Source organism: Phaseolus vulgaris, chromosome 7 (genome assembly GCF_051622355.1).
Source record: "Phaseolus vulgaris cultivar YP4 chromosome 7, ASM5162235v1, whole genome shotgun sequence".
NCBI classification, from domain to species: domain Eukaryota; kingdom Viridiplantae; phylum Streptophyta; class Magnoliopsida; order Fabales; family Fabaceae; genus Phaseolus; species Phaseolus vulgaris.
This window is the reverse complement of record NC_143504.1, coordinates 1,046,229-1,066,648: the sequence shown is the minus strand read 5'-3', so window position 1 is coordinate 1,066,648 and position 20,420 is coordinate 1,046,229. Positions and strand designations below refer to the sequence as shown.

The 20,420-nt window shown below is 29.6% G+C and overlaps 3 protein-coding genes across 5 annotated transcripts; 1 reads left to right on the top strand and 2 right to left on the bottom strand.

The window, feature by feature from the left end:
• Positions 1 to 43: 43 nt before the first annotated feature.
• Positions 44 to 3,651, bottom strand: LOC137827875 (caffeoylshikimate esterase). The gene is made up of 8 exons (XM_068634233.2): positions 3,316 to 3,651; positions 3,179 to 3,211; positions 2,890 to 3,016; positions 2,640 to 2,786; positions 2,353 to 2,483; positions 829 to 966; positions 651 to 749; positions 44 to 567 (listed from the first exon to the last, which is right to left on the bottom strand). The coding sequence occupies exons 1-8, from the start codon at positions 3,316 to 3,318 to the stop codon at positions 289 to 291; spliced, it is 957 nt and encodes a 318-aa protein (XP_068490334.1). The 5' UTR covers positions 3,319 to 3,651; the 3' UTR covers positions 44 to 288.
• Positions 3,652 to 8,611: 4,960 nt separating this feature from the next.
• LOC137827769 (large ribosomal subunit protein uL29) lies at positions 8,612 to 10,372 on the top strand. Its single transcript, XM_068634077.2, has 4 exons — positions 8,612 to 8,738; positions 8,809 to 8,944; positions 9,050 to 9,206; positions 10,157 to 10,372. Exons 1-4 carry the CDS (start codon positions 8,735 to 8,737, stop codon positions 10,229 to 10,231), a joined length of 372 nt encoding a protein of 123 aa, XP_068490178.1. The 5' UTR covers positions 8,612 to 8,734; the 3' UTR covers positions 10,232 to 10,372.
• A 1,933-nt stretch (positions 10,373 to 12,305) lies between these two features.
• LOC137828534 (putative pectate lyase 21) lies at positions 12,306 to 15,702 on the bottom strand. Of its 3 annotated transcripts, XR_016523494.1 has the most exons (6): positions 15,339 to 15,690; positions 14,827 to 15,178; positions 14,094 to 14,137; positions 13,576 to 13,993; positions 13,401 to 13,469; positions 12,306 to 12,724 (listed from the first exon to the last, which is right to left on the bottom strand). XR_016523494.1 is itself a non-coding variant. In XM_068635152.2 (5 exons), the coding sequence occupies exons 1-5, from the start codon at positions 15,472 to 15,474 to the stop codon at positions 12,488 to 12,490; spliced, it is 1,005 nt and encodes a 334-aa protein (XP_068491253.2). In that variant the 5' UTR covers positions 15,475 to 15,702; the 3' UTR covers positions 12,306 to 12,487. The 3 variants fall into 3 exon arrangements, 1 of the variants encoding a protein (XP_068491253.2); XR_016523493.1 differs by having other exon boundaries at positions 13,576 to 14,137; positions 15,339 to 15,532; XM_068635152.2 differs by lacking the exon at positions 14,094 to 14,137 and having other exon boundaries at positions 13,576 to 13,786; positions 15,339 to 15,702.
• Between the last annotated feature and the right edge of the window lie 4,718 nt (positions 15,703 to 20,420).

Below are 20,420 nucleotides of genomic sequence, written 5' to 3'. Positions count from 1 at the left end.
ATTTTTTCAAATTTGTAATATGAATAAAAATGTACACGTTTGATTTTTCAACAGAACAAAGATTTAAGGGGATGAATTGGTAATTTACAAGCATAGATTATTTGAAATTATTGTTTAGTCTGATGCTGCTATGGTAATGAATTAACGTATATAAATAAAAAAAAAACCCTGGTTACATGGTGCAGAAATTGATTAGGACAATAGTTATGCAGTAATGTTGAAACAGTAATTCCCAACCCTTATTCCCTCACTTTGTTTCCCAAATGTGACTTCACTTCACCAATTTGGCTACAGAACAGACTTCACCAAATGTTCATGTTCTTCTTTCTGCTCTCTCTCCAATCTTGTATTTCCAAAGTTACATCTCTTCTCTATCCATGCAATAATATCCGAGAACACAATCTGCAAGTTTTCAGGTGGCTCTCCATACAGCAGACCATGCCACATTTCTGGGTACATCTTCAGTGTCTTGTCTGTGCTTGCTGCCACATCAATTAGCTCTTTGCTAACTGCTTTATCAGTCACTTGATCCTCCTCACCGTGTAAAACCAGAAAAGGAAGTGAAACCTGAACAAAAAATGGAGACATTGCATTAACTAAATTCAACATATGTTGTTATTTACTCATAGCAATGAAGCAGCTTCACAAACCTCAGGCAGTCTTTTCTCAATCTCTGTGCTGACCCTTAGAAGTTCGTATGCTGTTCTCAATCGAGGCTTTCCTTTGTAGCAGTATCGGTTCGCTCTAATCTGCATTACAATTGGAACTTGTGTTTTTAATAATAACTTCCAACTTTTACTTCTGCAACAAAAAATGTCATGAAAATACCTCTTCTCTGACTTTAGGCTCTTTAAAGGCCATATCAATTACGTCTGGGCTGGGAACTATTCTCCACGACGGAGCAACTTTGCTTAGGGCACTCAATACACTAACCACCATTGAATTTGGTTTCATTTCCTCTGCAATCTGCAATTTATTAACAAATACCAACTTCAACTACGTCACATAACTAATTCAGATAACAAAACAACTCTTCTTTTTTCCTATGAGATTCGAACAGACCTCTTAAATGGTGTGTCCAACAGAAATCATCACTCATACGACAGTAAAATGAGTATCGATGAAATGTCCAATTAAAAAAATATTTCTTGGATTTCTAATAATTCTAAAACAATTTTTTTTAAAAAAAATACATTAATTTTTTAAAAACTCAAATTTTTTACATAATTTTTTTAATATAATTATAAAAATAAAAATAAATTCTTTTGAATTAGTTATGAAAAATATTTTTCTGCTAAAAAATACTAAACAAAACTGAAACATATTTAAATATATAAATCTTTATTATATAAATTATATAATATATTGATATATATTTTCGTATTATTTGTATGTGTGAATTTCTATGCTACATACATGTTAAATAAATAATATATGCAATAACTGTCATTCAATCATATAATACTGTATATATTAAGTTTGTTAACTTTTTTTTCATTATAATAGCGATGGGTTACTGAGGAGCCATTCAACGGTTTTAAAAAGTCAAAGACTTTCGATGTCAAATATTAGTATCGGTCAAACAGATCCACTCATTTATTTCTTTAATTAACGGATAAACTCAACTCCAATATACAAAAATATATCTTTTATCTTTTAAATTGTCTAATAATATAATAACAGATAAATAAATATAGATAAAAACAAAACTACATCTATTTCTATCGATAATTTTTCCGGTTTTAAATTGTGAATGATTGATGCACTCAACTAATAAAAAAGAAAGATTCTTAAGCACAAACTAATTTTCTATCTCTTACGTGATTCTCTCACAAACGATATCTCTTATTTTATCTGGTAAACAATTTTGTACGCAAAGGGTTTTAATGCGTATAATATTTTGATGATGAGAAAGATAAAGAAAAGGACAGTGAATATATTCCCACACACCATGAGAAGAAATGTACTGGTTTTTAATGGGTCCAAATTTGCAGGGTACTGAAAATCACGCACCAATTATCAAAAACATGTCTATAAGGCCAACAGCTAGCAAACTCTGAATGGTCCAAATAAAACTGAGTTGTTGCTGTTCTTATAAGGGGACAATTTTGGTCTTTTTTTGTCATGTGATTGAAGTTGTGATGCATGATTATTTTGATTAAATGAAATTTGGCAGTGTTGATCCTAGTTAAAGTCATTTCTGAGGTGAATTATGTTTGTTTCATAATGGAAAACATGGATGAAATTAATATCAATGAATGATTAACTATAGCAGTAAAAAGAGTCACATGTATAATTTTGGGGAGAAGACATAAGGACAAAGAAAAAAAAAAGTGGAAAAAGGAATCTAACCTTGCACATGGGTGCAACCAAAATTGCCCCATCCCAGTAATATGGTTTTTCCCTGTGCAAAAGAAGTGCCACAGCTCCTCCCATGGATTCCCCCATCAAGAACCTCATCTTCTTAGTGTACTCTGCTTTTTCTGCAATTTCAATCATTCAAAGCTTCAAAAAAAGACAAATATTCACCAAAATACATGTTTCCCCACGTCATGGGTGGGAAAACATGTTCAACAAAACAACCTTGGTGGCAGACAACAAAAATTGACATAAAAAACAGAGAGAGAGAAGATTCAAACCACAAACTGAGGTGAAATGTTGGATACAATCGGCGATGACAGAGTCAAAACTCATAACAAGACCAGGAACCCCTTCCGATTTTCCATGTCCTTCATAATCAATCCCAAACATGGCAAAACCCGCTTTTGCAAGCCTTATTCCTGTGCCTGCAACACACCTTTCACTGTTTCAATCAAAACTGCACAAAATTTCAACCAAATCAACTCAAAATTGGAAAACCAAATGCTCAGAGGGTAACTGCAGAATTACTGTTCATAGTGATGCTGCATTCCATGGCGTAGCCATGGCACATAAAGATTAAAGCTTTCGGACTTCCACTCGCCGGAAGCCATCGGCACGTAAAAATCTTCAACCCTCGCGAATTCCGAATATATTCCTTAAAAACGTAGAAAAAACATTCTCTTTAAAACTCTCTTAATCTTTCTTTTTATTCTAATTCAATCCCATAGAATAAATTTATAAAGCGAAGTCTCCATGTATATATAAAATATTTTTTTTATCTCTAGTAATGTAAGATCTGGTTTATGTTAATTGTTACCTCTTCATATATGATAGTATGGGTTTCCCTGGCCTGCACAAAGAAGAACAAGGAAGAGCAAAACAAAGTTAGTTATGAACAAATATATGATATTTATATATATATATATATATAGAGAGAGAGGGGGAGAGAGAGACCATGAAGAAGGGTTTAGTTTTGGTGAGAGAGATGAAGAGAGGAAGAAGAGAGGGAGTTGAAGATTTGAGTGCATGAAAATGAGGAAAGAAGAACACGTAAGAGTGAGGAAAAGAATGATATTAGTTTCTCCATTTATAGAGAGAGAGAGAGAGAAGTGTTGTGTTCTTTCTCATTCCATGAAATCATCAACACAAACAAACTTTTTTCTCCCTCTTCTGTCCTTTGCCCTGGCCCACACACATTTTTCATCATTGATAATAATGCTACTTAATTAATAATTAATATCAAAACTAATTATCATAATTATTAATTTATTATTGTACACCATTATCTTCTGCTTCATAATTGCCTATTCAGAATTTGTTTAGTTTCTCAGTTCATAATATAACATCTTTCTAAGACAGAAAGAGGGTCGTTGAATGAATCAATGGAACAGGCAAAGAGAGATGCATAGAAATTTTATATTATTATGCTAATTAAATTAATAGTTAATAGACGTGCTTTTTTTTATGAAACCACGTTTTAGTGTTTTCATTCTCAAGCAACTGGCTTTAGTTTGTTGGACTTTTTTTAGGTGGAGCTTTCTTTTTAACTCCTTTTGTTGAGCAATTATATGTTTCCATCACTTTCATTTATTTATAAAATTGATTTGATAAAGATTAAGAGGATATCAAAATTAGTAAGAGTTTATTACGACAAAATTTTTTTAACTTATCAGATGATTTGTTATCAAATTTTTCATAAATATATAGCATTATATAAAAATTAACGGTTTGAATATAAAAGAATGTGTTGGAAATTTCACATCTATTGAAGATAAATAAAGATATATAAGTTCAAACTCTTTATTTTATAAGATTTAGATAAATTTAAAATTAATTTATTAATGAACACCTTAAAAAACCTTATCTTGTAATATTCTATTTTTATATAGGTTGTCTTTTACTATTATTATCTGAAACAAACTTTATTCTATCTTTTAATAAGATTAGGATTGAGTAATTAATTTACCATATTCTTCAACAATAATTTCGTCCTTAATTTGATACATTATCATATTCTTTAAACGTAGGATTAATTTATATGAAATATGAAAACACACACAAGTATAAAATTCAATCATAACATTCGTCCTTAATTTGATATGATCATACCCTTTAAATGTAGGGCTAAATTACTCGAAATAATTGAATTGCTCTTTGTATCGTTAATCACGGTTATCTTTGTATTAAATAATTTAAGACATTAAACTATTTTAAAGCAACAAAGTGATAAAGGTATGTTGAAAAAGGAATATAAGAAAATTCTAATACAAAATAATTTTATCCATATTAGTTGAAACAAATGTTTTTTGCCTTTACAATTTTGTGCTATTTTTCTTTATTCTGGTTATATAGTACAATTTATATGCATGTTTGTTTGAATAATTGAAACTAAAAAAACATTCATTTGTGTACCAGGGATGGATACAGATGAAAGGGTCGCCATTCAGTTCAGACACGATCGACACAACCAGATTAATTAAATCTTATAGAAGATTAACAAGACTAAACAGTAATTAAATATTAGTTAATACACTCTTAATTAATATTCAAAACTTTAATCTGGTCCAATAACAAAAGATACATGATAATCATATAAATAATCACATATTTTGAAAGAAAAATATATCATTATCACGCATTAATTGTACGAAATACTGAATACCGATGTCTCATTTAAGCGTGTTAGAGTGTTTTTTTTCATTTACACTTAAGTTTAGAGTTTACACGGCACACAAACGAGGAGAAGAAAAACGAAGTGAGAGTTGTGAAACTATTCCAAAAAAAAAATAAACAAAGGTAGACCGATCGACCCACCGAGAAGGATGATAATCATTCTCTTTGTCCTAACCCGTTGGAGAATATTTTTATTTTCTTTCTTAGAAGGATGTTTCTAGAAGAAATCCGTAGCCATGGTTGAATTGAAACGGTTGAAGTGGCGTTGAGATTGGACATTTTGAGGAGAGTGAGGGTTTGAAATAAATAAAGGAATCGGAAGAACACGTGAAGCAATTCAAACAAAGCCAGCCATTTGATTGTTGAACGTGTAAAGTAACTTTTTCCTCTCTATTTTCTACTTCTTCTACACATCGCATTTATTTTATCTTTGAATCTAAAAATATTCTTCTTTTAAAAATGTTTTTCAGTTTCTTGAATGTGTTCCGAAAGTAATTGAGTCAACCACTTATTCAATACAAAAATATTACTTCAAATAAATAAATACAAAATTTGAAAAAAAATCAGTAAATCTATTAAAATAAATAAATAAATTTATCAATATAAATATATTTTACTTCAAATTCGTTAAAATAATATTATTATAGTTAATAGTGGTATCCAAGTTATTGTTTGTTTTGAAATATAATTTTATTCTTCTTATGATTAAAGAAAAAATATTTATTTAAATTGTTCGTAATAATCATGATTTTGTCTTTCATATGATTAAAATAAACATATATTTAAATTATCCTTAATATTTTTTTTAATGTTATACAACTATTGTACTTACCATAACATTATTAAACCCATTTATTTATACAAAATTAAGAATAGCAAATGGAGAAATAGTACATATAGTATAAATAGTCTTTACAAGTGTCTAGAAAGAGATATAATGTACAGTGTTTTTTTTTTAGTTTTGTAAAAAAAAATCTTGAAAAAAGTCTCATGATTTGTGATTAATTAACAGTATATCTTTTACACCATAATTTTTTTAAATATTAAATAAACATAGATAATCATATTTTACATAAATATTTAAGTAAATTTAATTCTATAAAGAAACTTAAAGGTGTATTACTAAAATAACGATACAAAACGCTTAAGAAAAACCAATTGTATTGTTCAAGTAAACAAATAACGCATACTTTTTTTAATAAATCACCTAAATTTTTCATGAGAGAGAAATTTATTTAAGTAGAATAAAACCACTCTTTTCAAAGTATCTAATGTACATGTGGAAAACTCGAACTAAAAATTAATGACTAAATTGAATGCTGATTTAAATGCATGTTCAATAAGCCAAAACAAGCAATTTTATATGATGTTGACTTTTCTCTCCCTTAAATTAAGCCTATTTTATGATGAAAAATTTGGATTGGGCAAAAAAAATGTTGATATACACTGATTAAGCACGACATGTTTCTGAAAATTCCTCCAACACAGACAAAATTATATGAATTCCATTTATGACAAAAGTTTTAAGAAAATCGTGTAATGGTTTTATACCACTACTTTGAGAAACTGTATATTTATTCTTATTTCAGGATTTAGAAACAAAAATTAACTTTGACTTCTAGTAGTTTGGATTGTGTTATATGGGTTTAGATTTGAGATTGTTTTTCTTTTATTCGATATGGGTCAACTCTCGACTTCTAGGATCAGGATCACTTTCGAGTGAGTGTGTACCTATAATAGACTCTAATGATAAAAGTCATAATCAGTTTGTTCAATTATCAGATAAAAATACTATACTTACCTATTGAGACTCACCTATTTATAGTGGTTGTTGGTTTTTAACTTGATTGAATTTTTACTTTCTACACCTCCCAGTTATGAAATATATTTATAGTGTTTTGAACCTATTTATTGAATTTTGATACAATATTATTTTATTGTATTATTTATTTATATTATTTTAGCTTTCAATATTCTGACGACTTCTCCACTCTATATCTAGTATGGAAATTTATTAAATTAAAAAATTTAAAAAATAAAAATTATTGAATTGAATAATTATTAAAAATTAAATTTAAAATATATATAAAAAAATTATATAATGATATAGATTATTATTTGAATTTGAATGGATGAGGAAGAGACGCATGTTTGTGTTTGTCTCTACTTTGGAGGGTTGTTTGGTTAGAAGTGAGAAGCAGCACATCACTGAATTACGCTTGGACTATATGCCAAACCCACTCTTCAAGAGACTAACTTTTCAAAATGGAAAATGACAAGCAAATTTTCATTACAAAAAAGATAAGACTTTCCCCACACAAATCAACTTGTGCCTATATCTCAATCACAATTGTGTATGCATCAAAACATCTACTTGCTCTACTATATAATAGGATATTTAATCAAATATCTAGAAAAAATCATTAAAATTAATATCCTTTTTGGTTACTTAATACGAAAGCTTTTATAAAAAAATAAAATAAAATAAGTTATTAAAAAAACTAATAAATATTTCATGGTATAAGTTATAAAAAGAAAAAGAAAACACAAAAGAGTTAGATCTGGTTTGGCATATCTTCTGAATTAGGTAGAAGAGAGGAAGCAACATGTCAAAAGACACTAACAAAATGGAATCCAAATTCACCTCACAGTTAATAGAGTTAAACAATGCAAAAATTGTTGGAATTAAAATTAAAATAAGTAATTTTATGATATAATATCAGTGGTATTAAAATTAAAATGAATACTTTTCTATTTAGTCTTAAAATTAAAATAAATACTTTTATGCACACAATGATTTCCGGTATTAAAATTTCGAATGCTTTTAGAATTTAGTATTTATGATAAATATATTTAAAAAATAATTTATGAAATATTTATCCGTTATGAAAATTTGTTTGGAAACATTGAAGTAGAGAGGATGATTTTGAAAAAATTACAAAAAAAAACGAAATAAGAATTATAAATAAAAAGAGAGGAAGCAAATAATAAATCCCTTTGGAAAATTTAAACTCGGCCCGATGAAATAAATTGGGCCTCGGCCTTGCAAGTTCTTAATTCAGAGTATTTGTTCTTGCACCTCTACATTTTTCTTCCTGCACCCTACATATTTTGAAATATCAGAATTGTCCTTGATAATTTTGGGTGATTCTAAAAAAAAAATTCGCAAGCAAAATGTGTTTCCAGAATTAGAAATCCAAAAGACAAAAAATCATTTCAGATTATTTTTTCCATAACATACTTTTTTAATTTCCGAAATAATAAATAAAATTTGTTCTGAAAATATTTCAGAAACAATAATTGAAAAGTAATTTCAATAGGGGTAAAATGGGCTTTTCCGAAAATAATGGGGTGGAGGAAGCTATTTCTCGGGGTGCAGGAAGAAAACCCCTTAATTCAACCCAAGAGAAAATAATGGGGTGGAGGAAGCCATTTCTTGGGGTGCAGGAAGAAAATCCTTTAATTCAACCCAAGAGAAAATAATGGGGTGGAGGAAGCCATTTCTTGGGGTGCAGGAAGAAAACTCCTTAATTCAACCCAAGAGAAAACCTTCGGCCCGTTTAAAACCCCACGGACCAAACCCGAAACAGCACTCTATATTACTGAAAGAACCCTAATTTCGAGCTTGGTCTCTTTTATTTAACACTAGGGTTTGCAACGAAGAGTCGCAGCCGTATCAGAAGCTCGCGGAAGTGTAGCAATGGGTAATTTCCAGAAGCATTATTCTCTGTTCATTGTTGTTAATTGACGTGACTAAAACCGTTGTTTGTGCAGCGAGGATTAAGGTTTACGAGCTGAGGCAGAAGACGAAAGCTGATCTCTTGAATCAGCTGAAGGACCTCAAGGCCGAGTTAGCCTTGCTTCGTGTTGCCAAGGTCACCGGAGGTGCCCCTAACAAGCTCTCCAAGATGTAAAATTCCATGTCTTTCCCTATTGGGTCGTTTCTCCTGTAGTTTTGTATTTTGCATGCGAGGTGTTTGTGTTTATGTTTTTCTTTTTTTAATTTATGTTGCAGAAAAGTGGTGAGGTTGTCCATTGCCCAGGTTTTGACGGTGATTTCTCAGAAGCAAAAGTCTGCGTTGAGGGATGCCTACAAGAACAAAAAGTACTTGCCTCTTGATCTTCGCCCCAAGAAGACCAGGGCTATTCGCAGGAGGCTTACTAAGCACCAGGTAATGTCATGTCTTCTTTCTTCAATGCACAATTAACTTTATGTTAGCAAAAGTATGTAGTCTAATGTTCAGGCCTTGTTGTTAGTTTTCAATGAATGGATTGCATTGATTTTGATGGCTTGAATATTCGTAGTCATTGCTCTTTTGTTTTTTTTTAGTGACTACCTGATCTAATTTGAATATCAGTTTAGTGTAATTCGTTGTATGTGTGTGTTCTTGAAGATGTTACTATTGATTAACATCTACATGTTTTTATTCGGCTAGAACTTTTTTCTATGTATGATTGTGTGCTTAAGATTTCTAATATATTGCTCAAATTCCATTTCTAAATACCCAATGCATTTTTGCACTGTTTTGTCAGAGGGGAAATATGAGTAAAATCCCTTTAATATTTGGGAGTGTGGGTTGTGTTGTTTTGCTTCCCTTCATTTTGAAGCAAATTGACTCTTACAGTAATTAGAATGTACACTGGCTGGTTTTAGAATACTAGTTTAATTTTTGAGTTAGGCATATTAATACCATCATCATGTGAAAGAGAGGAATACTGTATTGCTGTTGATGTTTGCCCGTTTGTAATACCATTACTAAGATTTTCTGACTTTCAAAAGGTTCTTTTATCCGAACTTGAAGTCGGCGACATCCATAGAAGCTTGTATCCTTCAATTCTTACATACAATTCTATGTACTTGATTCAATTTGATCTGATCCTGTCGTTTCCAAATGTTATCTAATGTTACAGTTTTTTGCTTCTGAATTTGTTCTTGAAATATGATTTTAAAATATAAATTACAGAGACTTGTGATTTTAGAGTTTCGTGGATAATATTAGCTTTAGACATGAGGAAAAATAACCTTGATTATAATTTGTATAAAGTCTCACTCTTAAACAAAAACATCAATGCTCCTCTAATAGTTGTTTCTAATGAGATTTCTCATTTCTTGTTCATGCAGGCATCATTGAAGACCGAGAGGGAGAAGAAGAAAGAGACTTATTTCCCAATGAGGAAGTATGCTATCAAGGTGTAATATTTAAGCAAATCTTAGTGATCAATTTAACGTTTACCTCCTTTATACTTGACCAGTTTTGATACCTCTCAGATTTGTAGTTTCATGTTGGAGTTTCTATTTATTATTGCCTATCTTAAAATTCTTGTTGGGTTTCTTGAAGCTACTAGCATTTTTGCGCATTGTTAGTTTTCGTTCAAAATTGATGCATTACATTTTTTGCGGATTCTTTTAATCAACCTTTACATACACGTTTATTTCGAGAAATGTTTGCACAGACCATTTGCATTTGACCTGCAGAATTATTATGTTTATCTCATAGCCAGGTTCAAATGGCTTATTTTCAAGATTTTTCTATGAGTTTGCTTTAAATATAATCAGTCATCCCTTTTATTCTTTAATGAGTTTATCTAATGATTAGAGAACCTAGACATACTTTAAGATATGAGGTTTGAACATAATAAACCAAGAAATTTAGTCTTAAAACCAAACTCAAATACATTGCGTGATAGTTATTTTAAAATTATTTAAATTAAAGTTATAATGGAATTTTTAATGCTTACTATCGAAAGTGATTTTTTTAGCTTATCAGAAAGAACTTAAATATTCTTTTGTTTTTTCGAAAGGATATACTATGTATTTGTCAAACTTGAATTTTTTGAAATTTAAGTTTCACACTGTTATATCCTTAAACAAGCTATTTATTAAAAAATTTAAACCGTGAAATTTTTAAATCAATAAAAATGAATATACACGAAAATCGTCTTATACAAGCTTTTAGCCACTTGATCTTCTTTTTGGAGTTATTTTTTTTGTTTATTATTAAGAAAAATATTAACTTAAAAAAATATCAAATACGCAGTATCAAAAGATAAATATCATATAACTTGTGCATGTAATATAACCCTCATTTACTTGATTTTCTTCTTTTTAATCTCTTTAGACATACCTTATCAAAGAATTGTGCAACCAATTTAATTTACTTCCTCCATGACACACATTTAGTAATGCTATTCTTTCATTTTGGTGAAGGGGGAGTGTTTCCTGTTTCACAATATAATCCCACCATATTTAGATAAAATTTGCCATATACATTTATTTGATTTTTTCCCGTGAATATTTGTAGAATGAAAAATATAGAAAAGGTAAAATGAATTGGATTTTGTATATAAGTTAAAAATCAACTTGTTTTTCGAAAGCAAGTTAAAATTAACTCATTCACTTTTCTTAATTAATAAACACTATATTTAACTTATTTAAAGTTAAAGTAGGTAAGTTAATTTAGTTTGCATTAGAAGCTGGACTTTTTCCTACTACAAAACCTTGTGTAAAATTTTGTCCAAAACCTCTGAAAGTAAATAATTTTTGTTCATCACTTTGACATTGTTAAATGAAATTTAAAAATAATAAATAAAATGTGCACTCATGTAATCTAAGAAGTGGGCCAAAAGTGCAGTGGTCCAGGCAATGATCACATTCCAATCAAGAAGTGTACACAAACCCCAACTACTAATATTTTTAAATCTCATTTTGTTATCATAGTTAGTCCAAATTCTTTGCATGTGAACTCCATAACCAACACTCTTCCTGGACCAAAGTATTTCCCTGTGAACTTCACAAGGAACTTATTATATATTTTGTTTCTTTACAATATAAAATGATCAAATTTAAAGTATAAACTCATATACATTACCTCCTTTATTTAATAAAAGAAGTTTTAAAATGAGTAAAGTTAAAATATTTTGTGATAATTTATTTCAACACATCCACCGAATTTTAAGTTATGGTAATGTAATTCGAGACATATCAATCAGTAGCCACTTTACAATCAATTAATTAGCTTACTAAGTTTCAATTTATGACTAATTTCAGTGCCCTCAACTCGGAAAAAAAAAGGCTAATGTATCCATTTGAAATCATCAACTAAGAAAACGTGACCTTGTTTTCATGCCTCATACTTTAAGAACAGTCAAAGACAAGAACTGAAACAATGTAAATTTCATACGAGGTGTAAATAATTTTCTTGCTTGGTCACCACATCTATATACTTCAAAAGTAAAATTATTAAATTTCAAACATGAATAAAAATAACTCCTGACAATGAAAATTATGACTGGGGACAGATATAAATACCAAATCGAAAAGTGTCAGAACCACAAAATTGACTATGTTTACGGAATACAACAATATGTTAGTACAACTCGAATTAAATAAAGGAAAAATTAAACCTTCGTTCTTAAATGTGTTTGATATGAAGGTGTGCCCATGCAATGAATCCTAATTAAGGACCATACGATCTACTGGCCTACAAATGGATTGCCAACCTGTACACAATTGGAGGACCTCTCTGAGAGAATGCGCAGCTGCTTCCATTGTCCATGTCGAGTAATATTCGCTAGGATGGAACATGGCCACTTCTCTGTTTTGTGTAACCAAGCATGGCTGAGCACCATTCAAAAGTATGTCTCCTTCTGATACTATGGAGCCTGACTTTTGCTCTTCCTTATCTGCCGCCTAGGGAAACATTTTTATAACAACCATTAGTAGCCATTGGGCGGGGTATAATTGTTGAAGATCTTTGAAGATCCTACTCAACTTTTATGCTTGATGAAGAAGTGTTTGATGAAGAAAATAAGCTTGAAGATATAAGAGTAGGGATGCTGTCATATGGAGTGTGTATTTTGTTGTCTTAGTTAGGATAGAGTTGTTTAAGTGTCTTTTGCATTTTGAATCAACTTCATATCCCATAGTCATGTTAATGATCTCAAACATAAAGGTTTCTTTTAAAAGTTGTTTTAAAAATCTGTTTTCCAAGAGGGTTCACCTAAGACCGGGTCACAAAACAAAGATTGAATATTTCAAGAAGCACTCTCAATGATTCACGTTTCTGGACTTAAACCATAACTGCACTAAATATTCATCACTCAAAATCAGAGATACTATAATGAAAGCAACAATAGTCTTGTTTACTAGTTGAAGTCCGTTACATAGATCACACAAAGCCAAAATAGAGCTTCACTTCGTATATAATGATGACATGTGTGAGCTACAGGGATGAAACTAATTTTAACTGAAGATCAACACTGAGTCTAAGGAATTGCGTTCAAGTGTCGGCCTCAGAGTAACTTTGTCAATGTGATATGCTTAATGACAATAAAGCAGCAAACTTGAGTGAAAAGAAATATTTTACCTTCTCTGTATAAAATTCAAAAGTCTTTTTCTTAGTTCCCGCTTCATATATGTTACATTGAGAGTATATCTGTAAAATGATTTTCAAAAAAGCTATTAACCTCTCAAATCTTGCACAGTACTTAGAACGCAAAGAAAATTTTAAGAAAATCCACAGATGATAGCAGCAAGCTCACCTGGGATTCCACACTAGCACAAACAGCATATACCGTCCAGTTTCTGGTGTAATTGTTGTACAGATGAACTTTTCCAAACCTCACACGTGGTTGTCTTTGCCGTGTTCCATCAAAGAAACAGTGGTGAATGGTCACCCGGATGCATCTATCACCAACGTGAGTCGGATCAGCTCCAATGAGCATGGTCTTGTCATGCTGCCCAAAGCAACACCTAGTGCCACAAAGCCAAGTAACCCATCACATTTGACCAATGGATTCACCTCCTCTAAATCGAGATAATCTCTCTAAAGAACAAGGTAAGTAATCTCTGTGTGTCTGAGAATGCATCAATGATCCATGTCAAAACATACTAAAAGCAACTAACAATTGCTTTTTTCAGTCACGTGCCCCAATTGTGTGGAAGAGGATCCAAACACACCTTCAGTCATTGATGAAAAAATCAACTATTGATGGTATAAAAATCTTGGATGTGTTGAAAAATCAAAATCAAACATGAATTTTCTTATGAGATTACTCACCTTACTTTTACTCACTCTCCAAGAGTCTAATACGTGACAAACCACTGTTGCAGTTCAATTCATTCAAAATGAAAAACTCCACTCAAAGGATAAGGCAAATAATCTCAATGCAAGTAGATCCATGTCTAAGTCTGTCTACACCGTCATTTCAAAACACACAAAACACAACTAATAGTTTCTTGAATGACATGCTTCAGAGTTGTGGGGATGGGAATCCAAAACACAGGGTCAGTCATTAATGAAAAAAGAAATAACTATTAATACTAGTGTATTGACAACTAATATTAATTACACCACGAGTTGACCACCACTTACTCAATTACTTATCAAAACATCATTCACAGACTCGGATATTACTATTATTATATTATTATAAAAGGGTTAGCGATTGATTCTAGATGGAAAAGGAATTTTCAAAATATCATTTCCCACAATATTACATGAGAAGTGATACATTGACAAATTTGTCTCTAAATTTTTAGTTTTTTCATGACATGACAAAAATATCATTTTTTATATCATGAATCACAAACTATATACTTGGAGCAGGTTCGATATTAGATGCAAATGCATAACAAAGCATATCCACCAATGATATTACACGCACATGTATAACAAAACATCACCTATTAACCTTCTCATCAACTACTGAGATGACTTACTTTTACCTTACTCACATCACAAAGTCAAATCACTGTTGTAATTCAATTAAAAATGGAGAGAATGAGCCCACCTAGATACAGTGATATCGGTGCTTTGTCTCGTGATGTCTATAAGGCCATCGTCGTAATCACGAAGGGTGCAACGATCGATCCATATATGCCTAGAATTTGGCTTGATTTGAATGCCATCAACATCATGACCCCTACCACCCTCAAACTCAAGGTTGCACACGATGATGTGCTCACATTCCTTCAGCCTCAAACCTTTCCCAGTCAATTTCACCCTCTGCCCTCTCCCATCTATTGTCTTATACGACGACACACTCAGGTACGACGACAGATGAATCGTACCAGAAACCTCAAAAACAATCCACAAAGGTTCGATTCTACGACATCCTTCGCGAAGAGACCCAGGACCATCATCTGAAATCAATCATTCATTCATTCATGCATCATAGCCATAATTCAACACTATCTTATTTTCATTCATCTCTATTCAATAATTCAATCATTCGTTTATTCACATTTTCAAAATTGAATTAAATTAAATTGAATGCAGAAAAAAGAGCATAGGTTAGTGTGCCTGCGAGAGTGGTGACGAGATACAGAGAACCGTTGAGGCCGCCGATGGCGTGGCGGCCGAAACCCTCGGCGCGGCCGGCCATGGCCCTCAAATTGGAATCGACGTCGCCGTACGGTAGCATCTGAATCCCCGCCATTGAAATTTCACTTTTCTTCTTCCTCTCTAAACAACAAATTCAATCTTTTAACATTTAAATAACAAAACTACGATTACAAATTGTGATTAATTATAAAAAGCTACCGTTTTAATAATTAATATATCATTAATAATTAATATATCATTAGTATCATACACTCCTTTTAAATACTGTGTGTCTGTTTCAAACCCATAACATGTATCGAACACACAAGACATATTCGGACACAGATAATAGTATGATATTAATAGGACACATATAGAATGATCTAATTCTAAAAATATTTATTAGATTTATAATATTTTAACATCATTCTAACTTAATTTTAAAAAAATAGATTAATTTTATAAAAATTTAAATTTATTGTATAAATTTTTATTATAATTATAAAAATAAACAACAATTTTTTTTAAATCACAATAAAAAATGTCATCTTTCTACTAAAAAATCCGAAACATAATACTTGAACACATAATCTTTCTTATCAATTAATATAATTCATAATTATATAATATATAAATCCGTGTTTTATATTTTAAAAATTATACGTATATTTGTATTCATATATATCACACATATAGATCATGATGAATCATATAATTAACTATGCTTATTTAATCATATAAAAAGTTCATCTCGATGTATTTTCTTAAAATTGAATACTCAATTAAGTTTTGAAAAATAACATTTTTATATGTAAGACCCGATTAAACATTTTATTAAAATTGAATAAATTAAATAATAAATTAAAAAATTAAGGTCTTCTTTTATCATTTCTCATTAGATCATAATTTTGAGAGTCGAACTCAATCTCTTAACCTAAGTCAATTTTGTTATAGATTATACAAGCAACATAATATTTCTTTTTTAATCATCAAATTCTTCTTTTTAATTTTCTCTATATAGTTAAAAAAAAAATTAGGAAGAAACTTTCAGTTTCGGAAGTTCAAAATTTACCAAAGATATAAAAAACATGATAAAAAAATTTCAAATAAAAACTTAATAAAGTAAATACGTTTGAATTTTCTTTCATTAAATTGGGATCTAGCAGCCTAATCTTAGATAGCAACGAAACCATTAAAATAATTAAATTTTACAAAATAATCGATGGTTATTTAAATCAATCAATAAATATTTTTCTTAAGATTAGTGGCCAAGTTTGACGATTGATTAATAATGAGTTATATAGGTGAAAATAACAATCAAGTTAATTAAAATGGAAGCAAATTGGTACTTTGAAGAAACACTTTACCTAATTTGGTGGGCAAGTGTAGCTCAAATTTAATTCATGAATAAAATTATTTAAGAGAAAAATATCCTGAATCAGAAAAGTGAAGGAGTGTATTTATATCGTTAAATTAAAATAATTAACTTTACAAAGTATTTTAATTTATATTATTTTTATGTACATTCTTTTATTAATTTGTAGTTTTTGGATATTTTTTATTAGTAGCATGGTAAACTATTCTTGCAAGGGCTTAGAAACATCTTCTGAGGTTGTTGACTTCTCGGGCTTGCTTCTCGGACTCAAACATTCTTTTGGCTTGGACCTCTCGGTCTGGGCTTTCGGCTTGGACCTAGATATGACTTGTAGACTCTCACTTCTCTAGGTTAGGTCAACTGAATCTCTCAGTTCTTAGTCTCCTTTCAGGGATGGGTGTGTGTACCTAAAAGGTGCTCCGATGCCAAAGTCAGAATTGGTACTAGTTAATTATAATATAAATTCAATATACTTACCTTTTAGATTGAACATCTATTTATAAGACTCTCTTATCTGACTTAGAGGCTGCTTGAGTCTTTTCTTTTTGCACCTAATATTTTTTAAACACACACATACATCTTTAGGTGTGTTTTATGGACTTTGTTACAGTAACTAATTTAATTTAATTTATTTATTTTTAGTAATTAATCTTTAGGCCTAACCTTTCCGCATAACCTTTCAATTGATCTTTTGGTATAACAGTACATAAACAATAAAAACTTTCTAGTTAATTGCTTTGAAGAAATCCATAGGTATAATGTTATGGATTTAAAAAAAAATATAATAATACAAAATCATTCATGCATTTGTGAATTTTAGTATTCTCTAATCTTCCTTTTGGGTAATTTGGTAAAAAAAATCCAACTAAGTGATGTTTTGAATCACGATGGAACTATAAAGGAATTTTTCTACAAATTTTTTTAATTTTAAATTTTATTTCTCGTGACTTTATTTGATTTTATTTTAAAATGCACTGAACTACTATAAAGTTACATTTGATAAAACCAAACTATTACGAATATGAAGAATAAAGAAAAACAATATAATTATATTTTTTTATTAATTTAAAATTAAATGCTTACACGAATTTAAGTTTAATTACATTTAAGTTTCTAATAAAGGAAAAGACTAACCACTCTTTATTTTTATTAGGAATTACTTTTTAATAAATAAGAAGTCGAGTTATACATAAATACTTTTTTAATGTGGTTTTGAGAATTTTGAATTTATGTAACCCATGTGGAGTATCAGGACAAGTTCAAATGATTTATTGCTTGATCTTACCATTATCAAGAACCTTGTCTCCACAAGATATATTAATGGTCTTCACTGCTTCAACAAGATTCATATTGTAAATATCGTAAATAATGCATTTATAAAACTTTAAGATATCAATATTAAGAAAGAATTCAACTTAATTTTCAATACATTTTTCATATAGGGAGAGGGTCAAATTATATAATTACGAGTGATTTAATATCGATCGGATAATGATAGTCTAATAAGTCCGACAAACTCTTGTTAAGATAGACTCTCTACATCACTCTAATATCATATCAAGAGGTGAATTTTAAACTTAATTTTATACAATTTACGGTTTATAAGATGAGGTTTACACTCAGTTATATACCATTAAATGTCTTATCTCTATTCGATGTGAGATCTTCAATAATTACACATATTTAATTGATTTACTAATACATGCACACTTAGTGTGATTTATAACCAGGTCCACAAATTAATGAAGGTAACCATTCTTTTTTATAAATTTGGTTAAATATATAATTTCTATAAAAAATAATTAAATTTGAGGACAAAAAGGTATTTATCATTTTTTACACTAACTTTCTCAGAAAGCAAATCATAGATCATAGTAAATCATAAACCACCATTTGTCTGTGAAAAGATTATATATGTGACTAAAATGGTTAAAGGAGATTACGTATATAATATTATTACTTTATCATTTATCATTTAATGGACAACCATAATATCAAAAGTGTGAAAAATAAAAGTTAACGGGAAAAATTGTTGAATATTTATGGAGCCATTTGAAATCGAAATGAAGATAGTGCTTGCAATAATATTAGAGTTGCTTCTTCTCTCTAAATAGAAAGATATCAATTCTCATGCAGATATATGTCCATTCCAATGTGGTTCTTATCGTAATGAATATATTATACATATAATTTATACATTATTTTTAATTGATATTTTTTCTTTCTGTTTGCAGTCTTAAGTCGGACTCTCGTGTATTTATAAAATGTACTTTGACGTTGAAGTAAGTGTTTATTCGATATGTAATGATTGCTTATATATTCATTAATGTGTTGTTTCAATATAATAGATGCAAGAATAGAATTAGGTTAATATAACTTTTTGATATAAATATCCTCATACTTACATAAAGGTTTTTATATATGGATTAAAATATTCTAATATCCCATTTATATTTTTTTCATTGTTAATTAAAAAAAACACCAGCTTGGTAGTTTCCACCGTCTGTCCAGGGTTGAGTCCTGGGATTTGACGGCGAACTTAGAAAGCCACCTACAGACGCTTTGATATAAACTAATTTAAATACGAATAATTTTTTTTATAGTTTCTAAAATAGTATTTAATTTAATCAGTATAATGATTAATTATTTTTTATCTTTAAAATTAATTTTTATTTAATGATTTTTGTGTGTATCTTTAGTACTTAAATAAATATGTTATAAGAGAAAAAATTAAAAGAGAGAAGTGATAATTTGATCAATGAAAAGATATTTTAAGAAAAGTTTAGGTTAAAAAATGTAGCAATATGAATCCCAAAAGAGTTTATAAGGATGAATGTGCATTGGATATTGCATGGAATATGTACGTACTAAGATGTATAACAAGGGTTTTCCACCATTAGAGAAAATGAATGAACCTCAAATAAAGGGGATAGCAACATTCAACTAATTCCTTGAAATTATGCTTCTATCTTATCTATTTAAGATTTTTTTTCTGCATTATTCATCAAAATCTATTTTGTTTGTGAATCATTTCTAACTTTCCCTTATATCATTAGCTTCTCTATTAATTGTCAATGCATAACCATAACTACTTTATATTTTCTGTCTAATCTCATTCATTGCCACGTAATGGTTTTTGTTTTTAATTTCTTCAATCATTACTATTTTTATTTCAATAGTTTCATATTTTCAACACTATTAAGTTGCTTTAGAAACCACTAAGTCATTTCATTAAATCTCTTAAATTATATAATATTTCTCAAACTTCAAACTTCTAAGTGTTTATAAAAATTCTTCGATGACTATTAGTAATATTGTGTCAAAATTTCCTTTCTAACTTTTATATATGTAGTATTTTATTTGTAAAATTAAGGTTCACTTCGTTTGTATTAAGATTCATTTCTCGAAAAAGAAGCAATGACGGTATCCGGGGAATAAGCATCGGCTAACTCTGTGTTATTGATAAATAAATTTAGATTGATATTTAATTAGTTAATAAAGTTTTATAAACAAACTCTATAATCTAAAACAAAGTTTATTGATAAATAATTGGTAGCTAAAACATATATAACTAATTAGATACCAATCTATAAAATATTTATCAATAATAAAAATTAATTTAGATACTAATAATTTTTTTAATCTCTAAAATGAAGTTTGGTCGTGGGTCACCTCCAAGGTATTTA